Source organism: Phasianus colchicus, chromosome 22, assembly GCF_987193195.1.
Source record: "Phasianus colchicus chromosome 22, bPhaCol1.hap1.1, whole genome shotgun sequence".
Lineage (NCBI taxonomy): Eukaryota > Metazoa > Chordata > Aves > Galliformes > Phasianidae > Phasianus > Phasianus colchicus.
The window spans coordinates 4305040-4326693 of record NC_143457.1 but is presented as its reverse complement, the minus strand read 5'-3'; the positions used below and the strand labels follow the sequence as shown (position 1 = coordinate 4326693).

At 49.9% G+C, this 21654-nt stretch overlaps 2 protein-coding genes across 3 annotated transcripts; one reads left to right on the top strand and one right to left on the bottom strand.

The window, feature by feature from the left end:
- The first annotated feature begins 496 nt into the window (after positions 1-496).
- CA6 (carbonic anhydrase 6) lies at positions 497-10651 on the top strand. 2 transcript variants are annotated; one of them, XM_090123026.1, is made up of 11 exons: positions 497-696; positions 1234-1404; positions 3244-3328; positions 4407-4589; positions 6706-6854; positions 6979-7074; positions 7256-7322; positions 7430-7587; positions 8589-8712; positions 9112-9210; positions 9687-10651. In XM_090123026.1, exons 1-11 carry the CDS (start codon positions 508-510, stop codon positions 10298-10300), a joined length of 1935 nt encoding a protein of 644 aa, XP_089979152.1. In that variant the 5' UTR covers positions 497-507; the 3' UTR covers positions 10301-10651. The 2 variants fall into 2 exon arrangements, with proteins under 2 accessions (XP_089979152.1, XP_089979153.1); XM_090123027.1 differs by having other exon boundaries at positions 660-696; positions 1296-1404.
- Positions 10649-20865, bottom strand: LOC116242475 (solute carrier family 2, facilitated glucose transporter member 5-like). The gene is made up of 12 exons (XM_031613249.2): positions 19785-20865; positions 18369-18467; positions 17750-17910; positions 17194-17318; positions 15310-15462; positions 15100-15225; positions 14640-14827; positions 14172-14282; positions 13776-13877; positions 13366-13441; positions 12880-13007; positions 10649-12501 (listed from the first exon to the last, which is right to left on the bottom strand). Exons 1-12 carry the CDS (start codon positions 19839-19841, stop codon positions 12268-12270), a joined length of 1560 nt encoding a protein of 519 aa, XP_031469109.1. The 5' UTR covers positions 19842-20865; the 3' UTR covers positions 10649-12267.
- Between the last annotated feature and the right edge of the window lie 789 nt (positions 20866-21654).

Sequence of the window (21654 nt, the reverse complement as noted above, 5' to 3'; positions counted from 1 at the left end):
AACGGGAGCTGCGTGTGCACAAAGCTTTGGTGCACCAAACCACTGCACGTCTGCTCAGAAAGCCAGGGACATCGACGCACAGGGTTTTTCTGCAGCTTTATGCGTGAAAAGAAAGTGCTCCCCCGCGCGCGTGGGTATTGGGGGTGTTTATTTTTGCTTGCGCTGTATGCAAAACCCAAACCTTTTGCAAGGACTCGGCTCGGTGCTGCACTGCCCCTGAAATCACTGGGTGTAAAGGTAAAGGCATGCATGCACAGGAGGGGGTCCAGCCCAGCCCCCAGGGCTGCAGGGAACAAAAGATTCTGGCTGGAACTGATGCCCCAAAGGCACGTGCTTGGGGACCTTGCATCAGAGCAGGGTCCAACAGCAAGCCCTGGCGTTAGGAATTTGCCCAGAGAATATTATGCACAGCAATATTGGCCAGGAAGTTTAGAAAAAAAAAAAAAAAAACAATAAAAAACCCAAACTGGAGTCGAACTGCTGCTTTATAGGCAGATCTCTCGCTGCATGCCAACCCCCACAGCTGTGTGTCACAGCCTTTGTGTCACAGCCTTTGTGTCGCGCTCAGGGCAGCAGCGAGCACAGCATCCTCCTGCTTGCGGCAGCCGGGAGGTGAAGCTGCACCGTGCCACGTGGAGGCAAGCGGAGGTCCGGGCTGCTCTCAGCCATTACCCAGCCTGGCTCTGCTTTCCCTCTGTAAGAAATGAGAGCATCCCCGAGGCTATGAGCTGTCTGGCTGGCAGCAGTTCCTGTGGCAGTCCGGGCTTGTAACTGCTTAATGCTATCCTGAGCAGAACTTTTGGCAGGGGGGGCACGTGGCCAATGGGGCACACTGGGAAGGAACACGTTTTGGCACCTTAAAGCTGTGCAGCTGTAATCCGCCCTGACAGCCCAGCAGCCCCACGCCAACACACAGTGCTGGGCACCGATGGGGCAGAGGGAGAACATTCCTGGGCATCCACACAGCACTGCAAAACCCACCTGCGCTGCAAGGCCGGGTTGCACGATGCGCTATATGCAGTGCATGCAGTTTATTCCACTTGCTTGCAATGAGCTCGTGGTTCCAACCACCAGGATGCTTGGAGAATGGAACCTCTGCAGGCCAGGACTTGTTCCCCAGCTCAGTCATACACCCCAGCAGCTCCATGCAGAACAGGCTGCCTGCCAGGGCGTGAGCTTTTGCTCTGTGCATGCGTTTCCTTAAGACTGCAGGAATCTCTCTTCCTTCCTCAGTGCACAGCTGAAGGGCAAGTGCTCATCAGCTCAGCTCTACCATCTGGGCCCTATTTCCATAGGATTCTTCCAAAAAGCAGCCCTGTGCACCAGCAGCCTCTCAACAAGGCCTTCCTGAGTGCATCTCCCACCCGCAGCCCTTGGGGGCTCCAAGGAGCGGTCGCTGGAAAGGTAACAGCACTGCCAACACTGCTTCTATTGCAGATCTTGCATGGCTTCTTAGGTTCTCTTCCAGGTAATCCAAACTCCTTCTGACTTTCTACCTTCTCATCCCCCTCTGCTGTCGTGCTTTAGCCTTGCAGCCTCTGGGTGATGAAACACTGCCGATTTTAGGCATGAGAATAACAAAATGACCGGAGGTGACAGACTGATGTCTTTCTTAAAATGCATAGCTTCACTCTTCCAGTTCTCCTCTGTCCTCCTGGGGTTTGGCAGATGGGCTGCTGGGTGCCCTGGGAATGGTCTCAGCCTCCTGACCTCAGGCACTGCCCAACTGTGCTGCTCAGCCTGAGCAGGGTGATGCTACCAGGGCACCTTTCCCAGCAGCTACCCATCAGAGATTGAGATCTGAGGGTAAACTGGAAGCTTTTGGAGCAGTTGGATGTGAATTCCAAGCTCTGTGCAACCTGAGCCCTGGTCTGGTCATCCTGCTAATGGGCGAGTGGTCAGCTGCTGTTGGGAGATGGTGTTTGGTACTGAACCAAGAATGGGAGCCAGCAGACAGTATGGGTGAAACAAATAACAGCTCCTTTGTTGTCTGAATGAGTGCACAGCACTCATGCAAAAAAAAAAGGTTATCAAGCAGGCTTCTCTGCTGCAGAACAGGTACGGCACAGACAGGGAGGATTTACATTTCCTTCTCGATGCTCTCCTGCCCTAAAAATCAACCAGGTTCTCATGGGAAATGCTCTCAGCTCCTGTTGCACAGGCCGTGGTGATGGCAGTGGGACTGTGCAGCCTCTCCCGGTGTGCTGGTGGCATTGCCCACCCATCTATCCACCAAGCTGTGCAGTGTTAGGAAATTAACGCTTGCACAGCCCTTTGGAGGTGCAAAGTGCAGTGGATGGGCTCTGTTGTTGTTTCCACATGGGATGGGCTCATCCCAAACCTCACTGCATTGCCTCTGGCCACTGGATGTCACAGCTGCTCAATGCACCCCGTGCAGCTCATTTTTGGCAGCAGGGGAAGTGCAGAGCACCTGCAGCCTTACTGAGGTCAGGTGAAACATCCCAGCTGCAGCACGTTGCAAAAGCTCCACTAAGGATGAATTCCCTGCCAGCCCCAACTCCCAGCTCACTGTGGGCTGCTTTTATCCCAAGCCAATCAATGGAGCGCACAGGGTGATGGGCAGCTGTGGGGTCACTGCACCCTCCTGGTGCAGCTCATGCTCCGTGCTGCCGTCTGGAATCCAGGAGTGCACCCAGGTATGAACACTGAAGTGTCTCCTCAGCGGATTTCAAGGCTTATTTACCCAAGCGGATCCACGCGGATTAGGGAGTGCATCGCAGGGCACGTTTGGTTAGTTCAGCCCCAGCACAGTTCAGTGCAGCTGTCAAGATAAATGATTTCTTTAGGGGAGAGAAGGAAAAGTATGCATTTGCTTAATTAACTCCATATTATGGCAGTTCCCGAACATTAAACACATGCTGCACAAAACTGCCAACCACGAGTGCCTTGCAAGGCTGCTTTTTGCTGGGCAGTGATGGCTGGGGAAAGCAAGCATTTGGCAATGTACTGAGCAGCTACAGGAGCCCACGGGAGCATTGGGGCACCCAAAGCCTCTCAGCTCTGATGTGAATCCCTCTAACAGCCACTGGGGCTTTGTAAGAACCATACAGTCATTCTGGTTGGAAAAGACCTCCAGGATAATCATTTTCAAAGGAGCCAAGTGCCTGCAGCACACCGTGGGGCGGGATGGGTGCTGGAGGGGCTCAGCTGGGAGGAAATGGGCATTTTTTGCTTCCTGGGTGTTCTTAAAGACAAGTGCTCCCCATCTCCATCTGGCTGCAGATGCAGGAAGAGATGCTCATCCCGACGGCCCTATTGCTGCTGCAGCTGCTGAGCTGCTCCCACGCCGTGCACTGGACCTACCGAGGTAACACAAAGGAGGAGGCTTTGGGATGGCTGCTGCTGCCAGCTTGCTGAGGCGCTCACATTCCTGCCGTGCTGCAGAGGCAACACTCAGCTTGCTGCTCCTTTTGTTAGCAGCAGCTCTCCAGCGAGCAGCCAATTCATTCCGCTTTATTGCTGACTGTGTATCTTGGAAGGGGTCCTCTGGCTTTGTGCTGCACTGAGCCGTGAGGTGTCAGGGCTGGCAGATGGATGGGCTCAGATGAGGGGGAAAACCTTTATGATATCTTAGAGTAAAAGCTGCCCTCAGGGCGATCCTGGAAGGAAAAGTGCTACCTACTGCTCGCTCCTTGTTTTATTGTGCAGGTCACAAAAAAGGGGCTCATCTCTGTATTTATAGATCTTGGGGAATGTTATGTGATTGTTAATTGTTTCAGGGGCTCATTAGCAGAGCTCAGTGAAGCGAAGGGCTGCGCTGTGGCTGGGGCCCAGGCTGGGGGCTGCTGAGGGCCTTAAGTTACTTTCTTTTCCAAACAATCACCATCACCTCTCCTTCCAACCCATCACTGCAGGATTTGCACTCAGTGAGGGCACAGTCACTTGCTGATGATTCCCTGGCTGTAGCATGGATTATCTCAGACAGACAGAACTCTAACAGTGATGGGTATGTGGCAATGCTGGAGGGATGTAAGGTGAGAAAGTCACCCCAGTCACTGTCACAGCCATGACAGACATGGCATCAAAATTGCTGCTCAGCCTTAAGATATTAAATACAGCACTATGGAGAGTGCAAACAGCCCCATTGTGTTCAAGCAGCTGTGAGCAGTTCCAGCAGCGCTCAGACCTCTGCAGGAAGGATTGCAGTCAGGGTTAGCAGGCTCAGAGCCACTGGAGGAAGGACAGGAGCCCACATGCCTGCTCTGCCATGCACTCATTTCCTCCATGGGTGGGCATGAGAGGTGAGGCATTGTGCTGTTACCACCAGGCAAGCTTCACACTTTGCAGCTCAGCAGCCCTGCAGTCAAAATACTGTACGTTTTCTGACTCCTGAGCAAGCAGCAGCTCCCACCACATGCTAATAACTTGTCTGCTCCTCCACACAGAGGGTGAGCTGGATGAAGAGCACTGGGGGTTGCATTTTGCTGCATGTGCTGGCAAGCAGCAGTCTCCCATTGACATCCAGAGGAAGAAGGCGGTGCACAACGTGCAGCTGCTGCAGCTGGAGCTGAGCGGATACAGCCAGCCACTGCAGGGGGACTTCACCATGACCAACAACGGGCACTCAGGTGAGGCTGCAGGAGCATGGTAAGTGCTGGAGGACATGCAATGCACAGCTCCCTTCAGCTGCACTTTGCAGGCAGCAGCAATTCCTTCCCCAGCCCACACACTGCTGCTGTGACCTGGGAGATGCTGGCAGCAAAGCCAAGGCACGTGTTTTTAAAACACAGATGTTGTTAATGGTAGTTCTGGCCAGAAGCCCCAACCTTTGTTTAGGCCTCTGTAAGAGTCCTGCACCTGCTGAGCAGATGCCCTGGGAGAACATCAGACTCACACCATTGCAGGAATAGACTGCTGGGTTTGGCCATTTAAAATGCTGTTCATTTTTGAACTTGCCCTCCTTGGCTCTGCCATCTCACTTCATCCTGCACTCCAAGCTCTGCTCTTTTCCCCAGTCACACAGGAAAGCTTTCCAGAAATGCATCTATAAACCAGAGAAATGAAAGGCAGTGACATCTCTGCAAGGTACTGTCTGTTAGACATCAAACAGGGATGGAAGGCAGCTAGAGCACGGCACATGAGCCCCTTCTTTCAGTGCATTGACAACTGCAGCACTGAAGGAGCAAGTTTGGGGCTTACTGACTCCTCTCCGCATAGAATGCATCCTTTGCCTTTGTGCAGTAGGAAGCAGAAGTGATGGGACGGATCTGCAGCCCAGCAATGAGCTTGCATCTGATGTTGTGTTCCATACAGTCAGACAGAGCAGTCGTCCTCCCTTTGAGCAATGGTTGGTTTTCAGCCTTCAGGAAGGGAAGCTGGAGCACAGCCCAGGCTCAGTGCCCTGCCTTCGGTCACGCAGGGCCTCTGAGCAAGGCTTTGCCATTAGGAGGTCCTGGATGCTGCCAGAGCGTAATTCATTACCTAAATAATTCATCAGCTGGTGGTGGTGGGATAATGCTTTTGGACTACAGATGAGCAGCGAGAGAAGAACTGGCCAACAACTGCTTCAGGGGGACTGAGCACTTTCATGGCATTTGGAACACGAAGGGCCCCGTCAGTCTCTAATCCTCCCCCCCCAGCGGTCCTTTTTTCTCTCTGCTGCAGAGAGAAATCAATAGAGAGGGAGAGCAAGGAGCTGAAGAGATGAGAGATGCTGTCTTCAGAGAGAGACTGCTGTGATCATATTTCTACAGTCTGTCATGAACAGCACTCCTGTTTGTCTCCCACACAAACCCTGCGTTAGCGAGCTCCCATAGCAGCACTGCCCAACTGCCTGCACACCAGTTCTGCAGGTTTAGCATTCACATCTCTGACTGCATGCGTGTATTTCCCCCATCCTCATGCTAACATCAAAACAGTGATGTGTGGGGCATTCTGATAAAGGCAGATGACAGTCTGTATGCACAGATACCATAAAAGCAGGCTTGGTTTTCCCACTGACTTCGGTGAGGGAAGACAGGATGGCAGTATTCCACAAGGAACTCCTAATGGAAAGCACTCAGCAGGAATCTAATGTAAAAAGTAAGGTGTGTGTTTACTTTCCACCGCTGATCCCTTGGGATATCACATGGAAATGCGTTCCCATCTTGTCTGCCTGTCAAAAGCTAACAAACAAATAAACCTCTAACCCAAGCTGTGAGTAACGATGTGCTCTTCAGCAAGGAGAGCTGCTATTTTATAACGTGCTCTGGGCTTTCGCCTGGATGAGGCAATTCTCCATTTGCAGTATTCAGTTCGGCATGTTTAGCACCACAATATATGATTTGTGGCAGCACACCAGCAGAAAACTAATTTTTTATAGTCCCGTTGTGAATACCCTTCATAGAGAAACAAAGAGCTCTGCCTGCTCAGGCTCATGGGCTCTGGCCCTGCACGGCTGTCCCAAGGAGATGCACATCCCAGAGCATGGAAAGTGATGGTGACAGGTTAGGTGAGGCCAGGTCACTTGGCTGATTTCTTACTCTTCTGTTCCGCCTGGGAATAAAGACATTAATGAATGCATGCAGAGCTCAGCAAGATGTGATGTACTATGCCAAGAACAAACATTAAAGCATTTTTATTGGTGCCTGAGAAGAAAAAAAACCAAAAAACAAAATATACAGCTGCCCAGCTGGGAAAAACCCTGCAGACACAGCTAGCAGAGCCAGCTCCACACTTATGGCCATCTCCAATCCTCTTTTTCAGTCCAGATCGATTTGCCACCCACCCTGTCCATCTCCCGTGGGCTCCCGCGCCCCTACACCGCAGTGCAGATGCACCTGCATTGGGGAGGCCTGGACCTGGAGACCAGCGGCTCCGAGCACACGCTGGATGGGATGAGATACGTGGCAGAGGTACCTGCAATGGAGGCTGGAGGGATGGGGAGGCAGGGAGGTTGGGATACAGTCCTTTATGGTGATGAGGATGAGGAAATCTTTTGTCACCTCTTGCTGTATGGCCCTGTCTCTCTCCTGGCAGCTGCACATCGTCCATTATAACTCTGCAGACTACTCAAGCTTTGAAGAAGCCAAAGACAAACCCAATGGACTGGCGGTGCTTGCCTTCTTGTACGTGGTAGGTTTGACCCCTGGGAAGCTGAGCAATGACAGCCCATGGTCAATATTCATCCCACACTGGGAATGGTCCAGCTGCCTGCAGTAGGGCTGCATGCCTGGCCTACAAGAGATGGAGGCTGAGCAGTGCTTCTGAGAGCTGGGCAGCTCAGCAACCTTTCAACTCTCTATGCTGTGTCTAGGAAGGACACCTGGAGAATACCTACTACAGTGAATTCATTTCCAAATTGGCAAAAATCAGGTTTGCAGGTAAGAGCTGGGGTTGCCCTTCTCCATACTCGATGCTCTTTAAGCCTCCACGTACGTAGTGGGGCTGGGTTTGCTCACAGCTAACACTGCTTCTGTTTCCTTTTGAGGTCAGTCAACCAAGCTCACCTCTCTGGACGTCCAAGCCATGCTGCCAGAAAACCTCTCACACTTCTACAGGTATCAGGGCTCGCTCACAACCCCACCCTGCTCTGAAAGTGTCACCTGGACCGTGTTCGACTCTCCCATCATCCTGTCTCATGCACAGGTACCTGAGGGCTGCTCAGCAGCACAGCAGTTTCTCTTTCCTCCACACTTTCCTTCCACTCCAGTTTCATTCTCCATTCTCCAGTGACCTAAGAGAAAAGCCTGCAGAACTACTGGGATGTCTTTCATAGGGCCTTAGGGATAGACTCGAAAGCAACTGGAATGACTGGTGGCTGTTAGACCTGAGGTCTGCTGAGCAATAGCAAGGCTCTGCTCAGCTGTTCAGCCATGATGAAGTACTAAAGAGACCAGCCAGAGTCAACAAGGTGAAAAGTACTGCAAAAGACAGAGAGAAGGAAAAAAAAAATCATAAATGAGCCATTCAGAGCATTAAAATCATTGCAGAACAATTGGCACAATTCTAAAGGAGTATTTCTTTTCTTTTTGCATTTTGGCTGTGCAGTGGGGGGGTTGTCCATGCTCTGGCTGAGTTATTGCTGAGGACCTCGTTGTGTGCAGGTCCCTGTGCTCCGAGCCAGCAGCTGGATGCTGCTGCACGGCAGGATGCCCAGCTCTGCCCTCCATCTGCCTTGTCAGCACAAAGGCTTTGGCAGAGAACAAATAGCAGCAGTAAAGTGAGCTTACGGGTGAGTCTTGCAGAGCAGTTCATCTTCTGTAATGAAAAAAAAAAAAAAAGCATCAAACTGCTTCCAGGAGAACGGGGTCAAGTGGAGATGACAGCAGTGGAGGACAGTCTGTGTTTAAAAGTGAAATACTTTGTGGTGGGGAAGGCATTAGCGGGCACTTGTAATTAGGCAGTATACCACAGAATAATTGCATCCACGCATAACACTTAGAATTACATCCTTCAGGCAAAACACCTTCATCAGCACGACTTTGCTGATTAGAGCCTTGAGGTGCTGTTCCCTTCCCTTGGCAATGCTGGGGGAGAGACCCTCTCACAAACAACTGTGTTTAACCCCCAGCTGCAGGACCTGCCCTGCACTTCTAGGCTAAAATTTCGATCCCGCTGCCCTTATAACAAGGCTGCCCTGCCCCCAGATCGGCCTGCTGGAGAACACCTTGCTGGACTGGCACAACAGGACGCTGCGCAACGACTACCGGCACGCACAGCCCCTGCACGGCCGCGTGGTGGAGGCTTCCTTCCAAGCCAGACCCAGACAAGGTACAGTGCAGGAAGGAGCTGGGCTGCAAACCATTTCAATTAGGTAAAACTGTGATTGCAATCCCCAAGAACAGCTGCGTCCCTGCTGTGCATCTTGCTACTGATGGCGTGGCAGGATGGGTGGCAGCGTTTTGGTGCACTGGAAGTGTCACACAGCCCAGGATGGGTGTTGCTCTGTGGCTTCACACACGCAGTATGTTGAGTGTGCCTGCCTCTGCATGGGTGAAGCACACGAACCGGTGTACGAACAGCTCTGTTAATGAGCCAAGTGCTGTAATCAGGGCGATGCGCTGCATTTTAAAACAGAGGTTTCCTCCAAACCTCCTGCAAACTGGCAAGCAGAATTACCATGCGTAGCTCCTGGCTCTCAGTAAGCCCCCCTCTGTCTGATTGCTCTAGAACAATGCCAGCCAGAAGAACTCAGCCTCAAACTGGAACAAATCCAGACACAGCTCCGAGACATGAAGAAAGAGTTCCTGAATGGAGCGAGCCACACAGGTAAGAAACACTCTGTTTCCAAGTCCAGCTTTCCTTCCAAGGATGGCCCAGACCTGCTGTTCTTGATGGCCTACATCATCAACAGGTTTGGCACTGATGCGTGCAGGTAGAATCTTGTTCCATGCCTAGGCCAACTGGAAGACTTCCACGAGCTACAGCATCATTAAACCCAGCCCAAATCTAGCACCTCTCCCAGCAACTGCAGCTTGTCCTGCAACATGTAAGCACAGGTTTACAAACAGGGAAGCATTAAAGCTCATTGTTCCCCCAGGATAAATAATCATTATCTTCATTTTACTAAAGACGGGAACAAAGGAAGGAAGGGGAAAAAAAAAGGATTTTTCCCAAAAGAGTTGGGTGAGGGAGCCAAGCCAACAACCATGGCTGAGGCAGCCCCTGTGGGTGTATTCTGTAGGAGCTGGGCTCATTTGCAAGCACCAGAGAAGACATAACAGCTGGCTTCTCAATCATTTCAGGTATTACACCCAGCACATTCCCAGCTTTCTACTTCCCCATGGAAAACATTGAGAGCTTTGTGGAGGTCCGTCCCAGCCATGAGATGTCTCTCCAAGCCTTCACCCTGTGCTTCTGGACGCAAGCCCAGCACGTGGGCACTCAGACTGTTCTCTCCTACTCCACACGGGAGAGGGACAACGAGCTGGTGATGACCACAGGCACAGATGTGGGATTGTGGATAGGAGGCCATTTTGTCAGCTTCCCCCTCTACCCCAAGGCACAGGACTGGCTGCATTACTGCGTGGCATGGGCTTCCCAGTCTGGAATAGCAATTCTGTGGCTCAATGGAGCTGCTGGGGATGCAAAGAGCATCCAGAAAGGCTATGTGAGCCAGGCTGGAGGGATGCTTGTCCTTGGGAAGGACAGAGACACTCTTCTTGGGACATTCTCCAATGGGTTTGCAGGGTGGATGACGCATGTGAACCTGTGGAGCCAAGTCCTCAGCCCTGCAGACGTTCGGGCACTTGCACAGTGCAAAGCAGGAAAGCTGAAGGGAGATGTCATTGCATGGGGGGAAACCCCCATGACCCTCTTTGGGGGGGTGGTGCTGGAGGCTGACACCAGCTGTCAGTGACCCCAATATACATATATATATTTTTAAGCAGCTGAAGAATCCAAACTTCTTGCTGAAGAAACTGAGGAAGGAAAGCTTGCTCCATCTGCTTGTTTTAGGTTAATTGCCTGTTTCCTCTTTTACTTTATGTAGGGTCACTAGGCACTGCTTAGTGCTCCAGGTTGTTTTTCCAAGCAGGTACGAGGTGGCAAAGCCTCCACTGGTCAGTGGGACAGAGGCAAAGAACGAAGCACAGTTCAACACCTTGTATCTGCACATCCCTCCCACTCCTAGGTTAAGATTTCCACCCAGGGACCCACATGCCACTCTCTTTGGTTAGAGGACAGCTCTCTCAAGCTGAACTTTTCTCACTTCCCAACATCCCATCTCCATTTTCAGTGCCTTTCCTGCACCATGCTTTATTCCCGTTTATCACCAAGTCACCACTGCTGTAGGTGTATCACATAGGAAAGTGTATGCAAGGGCAGTGCGACTCCCACACAGTCACTTGATGACAAGTCCTTGCTGTGAATGGATGGAGACAGAGCATGGGAGCAGCTTCTTTTCCAACAGGTGCACATCACAAGACTGGGGGTCTGTATGAAGCTCATCTCCTAAGCTGAAGTGCATCACCTTAAGGGTTATCACCAAAGTCCATGCCAGGCTGTTGAACCATTCTGCTTTTTTTCCACAACAGAAAGCAGCAACATTGCACAATTAACTCTATTTCCACATGTCAAATAATAGAGTTAACCCTAAAATCCTTTACACTAATAAATACTTTAATAAATCCTCTATTTATCAGAGTGCACTTTTATTTCCCTGGTGAGTCATCTCTGGTTCTTCAGTCTTGGCTCCTCCAAACCAGTTCAGCCTTCAGGTGGAGCTGTGCCCTTAGGGACACAACCAGAAAGAACCATTCGAGGACCAAGCTTTAAACCACCTGAGAACTTTTTCAAGAAGCCGGGTCCCTGAGAAATGAATTCCTTGGAAAACTATCTGTAGTGTCTCACACCAAGGTGCTTAAAGGCAGATCTGGACATGCTTGGAAACACGGCCCCGCGGTCACTGCACAGAATCTGCCCAAACCTGACCCCAGCACACAGCGAGTTCGCACATCTCTGGGAATGAATGAGCTCCACCTGGCTCATATACACAGACTGTACCTCTGGGGGCTATTAAAGGATTAGGAGAGGGGCTGAAACTCTTTGGCAGCTTCTATGTGAGCACTAAGGAACGAAAGGAGCTATTTCCAAAGACTGGAGTGCCACAGGAACAACTGTGTATCAGCAGCCCGTGAATAAGCACAGGGCCAATGGAATGCTCCTAAGCTCAAGAATAAGGCTCTGGAAGGACTCAGCAGCAAAGTTAGCTTTCCAGGAGTCTGTCTGATGAGCAGGGTGGGGGTGAGATTAAAGTTATGTGCATTTCCAGTCTTAAGGTCCTTTTTTATAGGTGATAGGATACGTGCCACTAGAACACATCTGTCAGAGCACCTTGGTGCATCTGACACGCTCTCCACTCAGAATACCAAGCACCAAAGGCTTGTCCTCACACATGCTGGACCCTCACATTCATGTTCAAGGAATGGTCAAGGAATACAATGCGCTCCTTGCACATGACTGACCAAAACACAGCCCAGGTGCTGTTCCATGTCACCTGAGATGGTTCACTCAGGACATAAAGGGCATGCACCACACTGTGACATCAGTTCCTTGATCAGAGGAACTGAGCTGACTGCAGGCATTGCCCCTTCCTAGTGACAAATACAAGGAATGGGAAATTTGTCCCTGAACTCACCATGCCACAAAGCAGAGTGGTCCTACTGATTACTCAGAGTGAGAACAACCTTAAGACAGAATAAAGGCTTATTTGAAAACTTCTGTGGGAGTTGTGCAGAAAGTCTGAATGAAGGTCAGAATTGAGCTGTATTCTTCCACTGATAAGATGCTGGAAAACACCTGGGCCAGGCCAAGCACTGGGTTGTGTCACAGATCACTGCCCAAAACTTCTGGCTTGTCTGCCTTCACACTTGGAACAGTCTGCAAATCCATCATCTGTTCTACATCCGTCTGAATCTCCACCTTGTTCCTTTTGGCCATTATTCTGTTGATTTCCATGAAGGTTTTGTTCTTCGTCTCAGGTACAATGAAGAAGATGTAGATCATGGTGGCGAGGCATATACCACAGAAGATGAGGAAGCTGTAGGCCCCTAGACCAGCCTGAAGCAATGAAAGATGACAGAGCAAGAGTCAGGGCAATGCTGCAATTGTGGTCAGTACATGCTGAGTCCTGCAATAGCTATACATGCAGCCACAGTAACATCCCTTCAAGTGGAACAACTCAAAGCTAGTGGTGATTCAGGATGCTGGCTTCTGATGGATTTTTTTGAAACTACCATGGATTTATTGAAAAAGGTGCCTAAGGGTGAGGGCCTGCCACACAAATTCAAGTGAACTCACCAGTTCCCCTTGCACAGGCTAAAAATCAGTCATTATAGCAATTTATGGGTCACTTCTACTAGGATCGGTGTGAACTGGTGACCCAGAGATCACTAATTTTGAGCTAAAGCCATGTGCCATCCCCTGCTCACACCTTACCTCCATGTAGAGGAACACGAGTCCCACGGTGAAGTTGCAGAGCCAGTGCACAGAGCCACCAACCATGAAGGCAGCAGGCCGGGACGACTGCAGGAACATCTCAGTGATCATCACAAAGGGGATTGGACCTGGAAGAATTTTATGTATGGAAATCCCAAAGGCATCCCTACAGATGCAAGCACACAGCAGCTGATAGGTCTCACCAACCTCAACACAGCTTTGCTCGAGGTCTCACTGTACATCTCAGTACAAACTCAGTTGTGCCTTGGCTTTTCCTTTTGAAAGCCAGGTGCTCCCCTGCCTCATGGGCACAGCACTCCGATCACTGGAGCACCAATCTAGCTGACGATCAGCCAGGTGCATGGCTGCACAGGACAAATTTGACCTCCTTAGATCAACCCCACAGAGCTCTTAGTTTGATGCTTAGTGTAATGCCTGCCTTTACCCAACCTGTGGAGGGGACTGGGCTAGCTTGTGCGTACTCACTGGCTCCAATAGCATGTCCAATGATGTAAATGATGACACACACTATGCTGAGGTAAGACATCCATGAGACAGTATTCTGTGAAGAATATAATCAGGAGTTAGAGTTGGTTCTCAACTCAAAGCCACCAACACATTCAAGGCATTAATTGATACAAGATTTGGGGGTGTTCAGAAGTCAGCCCCTGTTGCCAGCTGTGCCCAAGCTGACAAGCCAAGCTGTTGAGCACATGCTCTGTGTACCACCTTTGCTTCCAGCTACAGGATGCAACAGGCACAAACACAATAGGCTGGGAGAAGCATTCACACAGCAGCATCATGGCTCTGCCTGGGTTCACTTTGGATAGATATGCAGGTACTGAGAGACCTCCCACACCAACTCCACAATACACCAGGGTGATGCAGCTACACACCTGGAGGTTGAGGGCCAAAGTCAACACTGCACAGGAGCCGCAGCACAACCCAAAGCCAGCAAGCAGCAGGATTCTCCTTCCCAAGGACTCCACAATGAAAACCTGGAAGAGACAGAAGAGGGTAAGAGATCAAATAATCAAAGCACAGAGCTTTATTCTACCCAGTTCTATTAAGGTAATATTTGGCTATTAAGAAATGCAGTGAAATTTCCCCCATTTGCTAATGTATTGTGAGTAGGAACTGCACCCAGGAACTGCAAAAAGCCAGGCATGCCTCTTTTGGTACCCAGCTCCAGAGAGCTGTAGGGGAGCACTGCATGGCAAGAGGAGGGCAGAGCAGCCTGAAAACCAAACATCCAAACCACTGAGGCTCAGAGAGTCCCAACAGAAACTTACAGCAAGGAAAGTCATGAGAACGTTGATGGCACCTATGGACACGGTGACATACTGAACGTTGTCGGTCTCCACACCTGCTGACAGGAAGATTCTGTCTGCATAGTAGAAGACCTGCAGCAAAACCAATTGTGTTTAAATGTGGCCAGAAGCAGAGCACAGGAATCCTACTCTGGTTGTTTCTACAATCCTAGAAGTGGAACGCAGGAAATTCAAAAACTATTTCAGTACTGGAGATGTTGGTGTTAAGATCCAGACACAAGCATCTCACCTCCAAAAACATCCCAACTACCCTTACAGGACAGCTGGACTCAGAATCACGTGCATACTGAGTTTGGTACAGGTCAGGGTGATTCCCCCATAACATCACCCAGAACCAATGTCCCTGGTGAAGGGAGCACCCCTGTCTCCTAGTTTCCAGCTCCTACACCAGTGCTGCCCCAAACTGAGTCCCAGCCCGCTGTTACTCACTGCATTGATCCCTGAAAGCTGCTGGCCCATCATCATGACAACAATAGAGATGAGCTGCCAGCGCAGGCCTCTGAAGGTGCACAGGGTGAACACAGAGAGGTGTCCCTCTTCCTTTTCTGATTTGTCTTCTTGGCGCATTTCTTCTATCTCATCATCCACATCATCCCAGCCTCTCAAACGCTGCAGAGCTGGTTGGGAGAGGAAGATGAGCTACAGACCCCAGAAAGCTCTCCTGCTTTACATCAAGACACTACAACATTCAAAACCAGGGCAGTAGTACTGCTCCCAGGGTGGGAAGTAAGAAATTCATGGAAGCAAAGGAGCAATGCTGCAAAAAGCCAGCAACACATCAACTGAGGATTTCATGCTCTCTTGCTTTGTTGTTGGTTGCTGTCTGTCATGCCCTACAGCCAGGTTTTTGCCATTTCACCTCACCTTCCAGCAACAGGAGATGCCATACCTTGTCGTGCTTGATCCTCATCGCCCTTTTGTATCAGCAGATATCTGGGACTTTCAGGAAAAAAGGGCAATGTAAGGAGCTGAAATGCTGATGGGATCCCAGTAAGCCCCAGGAGCAACGGCCAGCCTGCAGCAAACGAGACAAGATGATGACTGGGAGAGATCTTTCCCCCATGGAGCTGACAAAGAATTTCCTGAGCCAGAGCTTTACCTTCAACATGCCCAAGGATGCTGGTAAGGCCGAGGATCTGAGCTACGAGGATCCCAAGCGTGATGAAGAGCTGCGGTACTATCCCAATAGCACCTCTGAGATTTCTAGGGGACAATTCTCCCAGGAACATGGGAACAACGTTGGAGGCCAGACCTGGTAGGCAAAGAACAAGGTCAGTCCTGCAGCTGCCTGACATCAGCACATTCACCATCTGCAGTAAGATGCTTTTTTTCCCTCACGTGTGAGAGCAAAGTCATCCCTGCTAGACTGCAGGATACATGGAAGCTTCACACTTGAACTCCTTTGCTCTGGCTAAAGATTTAATGTTATCCATGTCAAGCAAAGAAGCTGTGTCCAATGGCTCTTTTTCTCTCCCTTCAGGGGGATGTTTGGGAAGCAAATTGAAAGGTAGAAGAGAAATTTCTGCTTTCTTCAGGGGCACAGTATATTGTTAGCTGCAGTAACCCTGAAAGCTGCCAGTTCCCATGCTTATGCTGTAAATCTTACGGCTGTATGCTGTAAATCTTGGCATGCAGAACCCAAACTCTAGAAGTCAAATGACCAAACAACTCTTATCTTATATTGGTAACTAAGTTCCCAGCCTTCAAGTGCTAGAGGTTATAAAGGAGTTCAAGACATTATCTGAAGGCCAAAAGGCATAGAAACAAAATATTAACACAACTTAAAAAACATTATAAAATTAAATTCATGAGGTGTAGTGCTTAATGTTGACACTACAACAAACCTTCTAATTGCCCTCGTAAAAAAAGTGCCAGCAGTGACTTATAGACCTGTGCCTCCAATTAACAATGGCTGATTGCTCAGAATTATGCTGATCAGTGCCCATCACAGAAAGGCCCTTGGTGTTCCTCCCAGCTGCAGGGCCGTCCCTTTTGCAAGGAAGAACCATGCCAGGATTCTAAAGGAGCCCCAGGCTGGCTTGATTCAGCAGCCTCCTTTCCCCAGGCAGTCCTGATTCTTCTGTCAGTTATCCATAATCGAAACTATTTGGAGGAATCCTTCCTACCAGCTCCATCTGTAGTCAGAGAAGCAATGCTAAGAGCAGCTGCTGGGCTTAAGAGAGCAAAAAGTCAAAACAAAACAGACTAGACATGTTTCCTGCCTTAGATCAACAACTGCAACTGGGGCACGTTATAGATGGCATTGTTTTCCTGTGCCAGTTTGTTTTCTCAGATACCCAAACTCACCAACAAACTACACAGCGTATCAGTCTTGCTAAGCCAAAGCCAATTAATTAAATCTGAGTGGTGTCAGGACCCTCATCAGTGTGGCTTAGCAGGAGCTCAAAGCAGCAGAGGGTGTCCAGCCATCCCATGCCTGTCAGGTGTGTGTTACTGCAGCTCCAGCACAGCCACCAAACCAACTCACACTCTGCCCCTTGGCTCCTCACTGGCCTTGCAGTAAATCCCTGCACCCTTCACTTTCATGTTTTTTTCCACCCTTGCAGGAAGAACAGCCAGTTCCAGGAGTGGATTACCGGATCTGGCATCCTATTCAATGACTTGAGCTCGGAAGGATTCTTCTGTTTTTTATTATGTTTAAAAACAGCCTATCTGCTCTAAAACATCTGGGAAAACAGATGAGCATCAGCAGGTTTCCATGGCACTCGTGCTGAGCAGATGCTGACTGCAGCCACACACATCTCAGTACAGCCCACAGCCCAGCCTCACTGCCCTGTCTGCCAGAGATCTGATACTTCTGCAACACGCAGAGGAGAACTGCTATTCAAGCAAGCACAGAATTGCTATGCAGGTATATGGCTAAAATATGCTACCTGTGAAACCACCTGTTGTGCAAAGACCTTTCCGTAGCAAAGAATATTAGGTTTACTGCTCTTCCCTTAGCATCCAACCTCTCACTCACCAGCATATATCCCCATGATAACACGGGAGATGATGATTACTTCAAAGGTTTTTGCTATCTCTGAGGTTCCCATAAGAACTGCAGCAACAATGGAGAAGAGGTTGTTTATCAGCAAGGTGCCTTTTCTGCAAAGTAACAGAGAGACAGAATCAGTTTATTTCTCTAAGACCTCCATAGCAGACAGACCCTCCATTGTGTTATGCTGTTCAAAACCCAGAGGAGCTGCCATCCCAAATGCTAGCCAAAAGAAAACAGCTGTTGTCCCATTTTTCCCTGCAGGTAATGAAGAAAGCTCATGATACATGAGCAGCCAGTGCCTGCACGCAGCTCCCAGGACTTTCACCACTGCTGCCCACCTGGCTCAGAGCCCAGCACGCAGCCTGGCCTTGACCAGACTGGAATCAAATAAGTTCTCCTACACGTGAGAGACACCACATTCCCAAGTGCAGCACTGGGCTGACTGCTTTAGGATCGAGGCGGTGCGATGCTGCTCAGCTTGGTGAGCCGGAGCAACCGGTGAGGGCAGCTTTATCTGAGCCACATCACTGTCACGTACCGGCCACAGTTGTTGACCAGAGGTCCCACCATGAGCGACCCAAAGAAGCCACCCAACGGATACATGGACACAGTGAGGGACCACAGCAGTGTCTGGAAGCTCGCGTCCATGGGGACTCCGTGCCTGTTGATGTAGGTTTGGTTGTAGAAGTCTTGCATGTACTGGAATGAAATACGGAGCGTGCTTAGCAGCAAGCAGAACTTCTGTGTTGTAAAAGCTAATTAATAATCAATGCCATAAAACTTTAAACAAGTGTCTTGATAAGACCAGAACAGCTGAGTCAGAAAAAGAATGCAAGGGAGAGTGGGAGAAGCCTTGCCTTATGCAAGTCATCCTGCCTTATCGGATTTGAAACAAATTATCCTGCCTTATCGGATCTGCCTGCTTCTCAGGAGCGAAGGCATTCCCCACACCCCATCACTGCTGGGCACAAAGCCACGATGCAGCCTCAGCACAACCCATATCCTCTGCCAGGACCATTGCTCCCCAGTGCTCAGTGATCCCACACGTGGAGCAGCACGAGGAGCTCAGATGCCTGCCCTGACACCTGTAACCGAGCTCCTCCTCCACCCCGTGCTATCGAACCTCCTCCTCCATCACCATCCACATCCCAACCTACCGGGGCTGGAGAGTTGATCACAGACACGTTGTAGCCATACTGGAAGGATGATCCAAAGGCAGAGATCAGCGTTACCAGCGCAAGTGGAATTGTCAGTCTCTGCAGAGGGAAAACACAGGCACCTCAGAATCAGCTTTGGCTTTCAAGCATAAATGGCATTGTGTAAAAACACAGAAATACCTTTTGCCTCACCAGTCGTATTTTTGGCTTTGTGTTATCCTACAAAGAAAGTCCGACTGGTTGCTTTCATCCTAACTCTCTTTGTTCTGCTTGATTTGCACACAGTCATTACAGTAATTCATTCTACTCTTGATGGATCATTTGGATGATGAACAATTTTCAAGTTATTACACTTAGAATACCACCCTGCAGTGAGAAAGGAATTGCATGCAATTACTCTTTTTCCAACGTGCAAGTTATTGGTGCAATAAAGCAGGATGCTGCTGGAGGAGAGCTTTAAGCAGCCAAGGTTCAAGGTGAAGCAGCAAGCCCCTTTCCTGCCCACTGTCCTCACCACTGTTATATCAACACACCACAGAGGCTTTCTGCAAACATTCAGCCACTGTTCCAGCCTCAGCCCTGCTTTGTTGACTGAGCTGCCTTTTTTTTTTTACTATAGCTCACCAACACATCTCACAACCACTGCTGCAATAAAACCACTTTCATTAACACTTTTCATCCGTACCGTTTTCTATCCTTTCCCCATCCTTAACGCCTGCAAATTTTGCACATCCCAGCACACAGCACAGGTCCCACATGGAGGAGCTGACATGGCCCTCACTGAACATTTGCCCTACAGTTCTGGTGCTCATCGCCCTCCAGCTCCTCAGCAGCTCTCCTGCAGAGCTCTGCACTCTCAGGGGCTGCAGGAGGTGGAAAAGCCAATCGATCTGCAGCAGGAGAAAGCAGAGCCTTCCAGCACCACTTTCTACCAGCAGACTGTTGATACACTTGCAGTGGTGATGAAAAGCAGGCTGCTTTGCTGGCGTTAAGCAAATCCCCAGAGCACAGAAGAGCTGCTGGTGTTAATTATATAAACACACCACTTTTAGGAAAACCTTGGGCACATAGGAGCAACGCGTTGTGCAAGAACCCACAAACGCTGCTTTGCAAGGCAGCCCTCATCCAGAAACTTCTGCAGCCTAAAAAGGATTAGGAAGCAGGATAGAAAACACGCAGACAGAAGGGGAATTTCACAGAGCTGCACGGTAGGTCAGATGCACAGAGCAAATTGGGAGACTCACTGCAAGGCTGTGCTGCAGACAAACCGGGTTCAAAAACATACAAATCTCTGCTCTCCCTCTCAGTGGATGCCCAACAAGGAGATCTTGGTCCCCTTCCACTACAGACCTTCACAGCCCAAAGTTTACTCAGCATCCATGGGAGGCAGAGCTGAGAACAGCCTGGCATGCTTACCCCCTTCCTGCCTTCCTCCACGCTGGAGCTCTCCTGCTTTTCTCCGTTCATCTCCATTTTGGTGTTTGAATTGCAGATGCTGAGTCCAGACTTTTATAGCCAAAACAGACGACACAGGGGGATGGAAACACCCTCCTTGGAAAGGAAACCCGCCCCGTGACGTTGAAGGAAGTGCCCAATGGATGGCCAGCTCTATCTGCCAAAGTCAGTAGATGGTTGTTGGGTCATTTCCCAATCCTGTGCGTCTTCTTCTGCATGTCTCCTCTCCCTTTTTCTTGCTGAATGTCACCAATGTCAGATGTTCTTGGGCCAGATCCAGACTCAAAGCAGAGCCAGCTGTAGGGGAAGCAGCCTCATGTGCTCCAGGAGGAGGGTGGACTTCTGGCCAAGGCTCCCAGAGATGCCGTTCCCCCAGCGCTAGCATGCACAGCAGTCAAATTGACGGCAACAGAACTGCTGTTCACTGCAGCCACTGCCTGGCAACCACTGTGTTTTCCAGCAAAAACAGGACATTCCACGGAACCTCAGAGAAGGCTTTTGCCATGGGTCAGCGATAACCCTGAGCTGCACTAACCCTGCACACCTCTGCCCCCCGGCAGAAATACCACACCTGGTCCCACCCTGCAGAGCAGCTTGCTTTTGGCACAGCTGCAGACTGCAGGTTCCACCTTCTTGGGTTCGTTCTTGTCAACACACAGAACGTGCTGCTTTTTATATCAAAGCATAACAGTTGCTTTCCTGCTCTGTGCAAGGTGCACCGTGCTGCCGGCACAGCATTAGCCTCCTACACGAGGAGACTACCTACAGCAGTCCGGGACTTAGTTAACCATTAATTACAACTCTTAGAGTTTATCAGCACAATACAAAGTTCACAGATACCCTTGGCAGCCACAGTAACTGAAACCAAACCACATTATCGGCCCTGCTGTCTTTAACACCCAGTTAAAGAAACGCCAGTCTCGAGCCAGACACGCTTCATGCGTCCTGCATGCATTCCTCAGCTGGCTGCAGCCTCCCCACCTGATGGAGGCATCAGGTACACAATCTACTCAGCGTATTTCTTTTGTCCTTGATCATCTTTTTGCAGCCATTAGTAATATTTCTGGATAGATATTATTTTAAAGGGCAAAGAACGCGCAGTAGGAATAGTGAGGGCTCAGCAGGAGCAAAGCCAGGCATTGCTTCCTATAGGTGTAGTTGCTAAAGCTGCTTATGTAAACGTTCAGTTGGCAGTAGGAAGCGATATATGTGGCCTTGTGTTTGCAGGGTGGACTAACTGGCTGTCAGCTCGTACTGTAAGCAAAGCTTAGAAACTGGCAAGGCTCTAAAAATCGAAAGGGGAACAGAGCCCTTCTGCTTCAGGGCAGGGAACACAGTTCCAAGACTTCTGCTATTCATCCCTTCCTCGAACTGTCGTAATACAACGACCTCCACAACACTGTTTGGTCAGATTTTGTGACAAGTTCATAGGATCATAGAATAACCCAGGTTGGAAGGGACTCACAAAAGCCAAACAATCTTCTTACGGACACTGTCCTCAGTGGCTCACATTAAGAAAACTCCTGAATCCTTCAGAAACCTGCTCCCACATATCTATCCCTTGGGGTTTTAGCTGCACAGAGATGCAAACAGGACATCCATTGCACCAACAACTCTCACCCAGCTTCAGTATTCCTACTGGGGGTCTGCAGCCAGCAGGTATAAGAGCAATACTGAAGGAGCTCTTACCATCCTGCCTTCCAGAATTGTTCAAAGAGCCCCAAAATAAATGGGACAGCTTACAGCAGCTATTGTAGTTCTCACTTTCATAGATCTTTAGTTAGAAGAAGGCAATGACAGGTGAGTTATTCTGCCTCAAGGGTGGGGAATT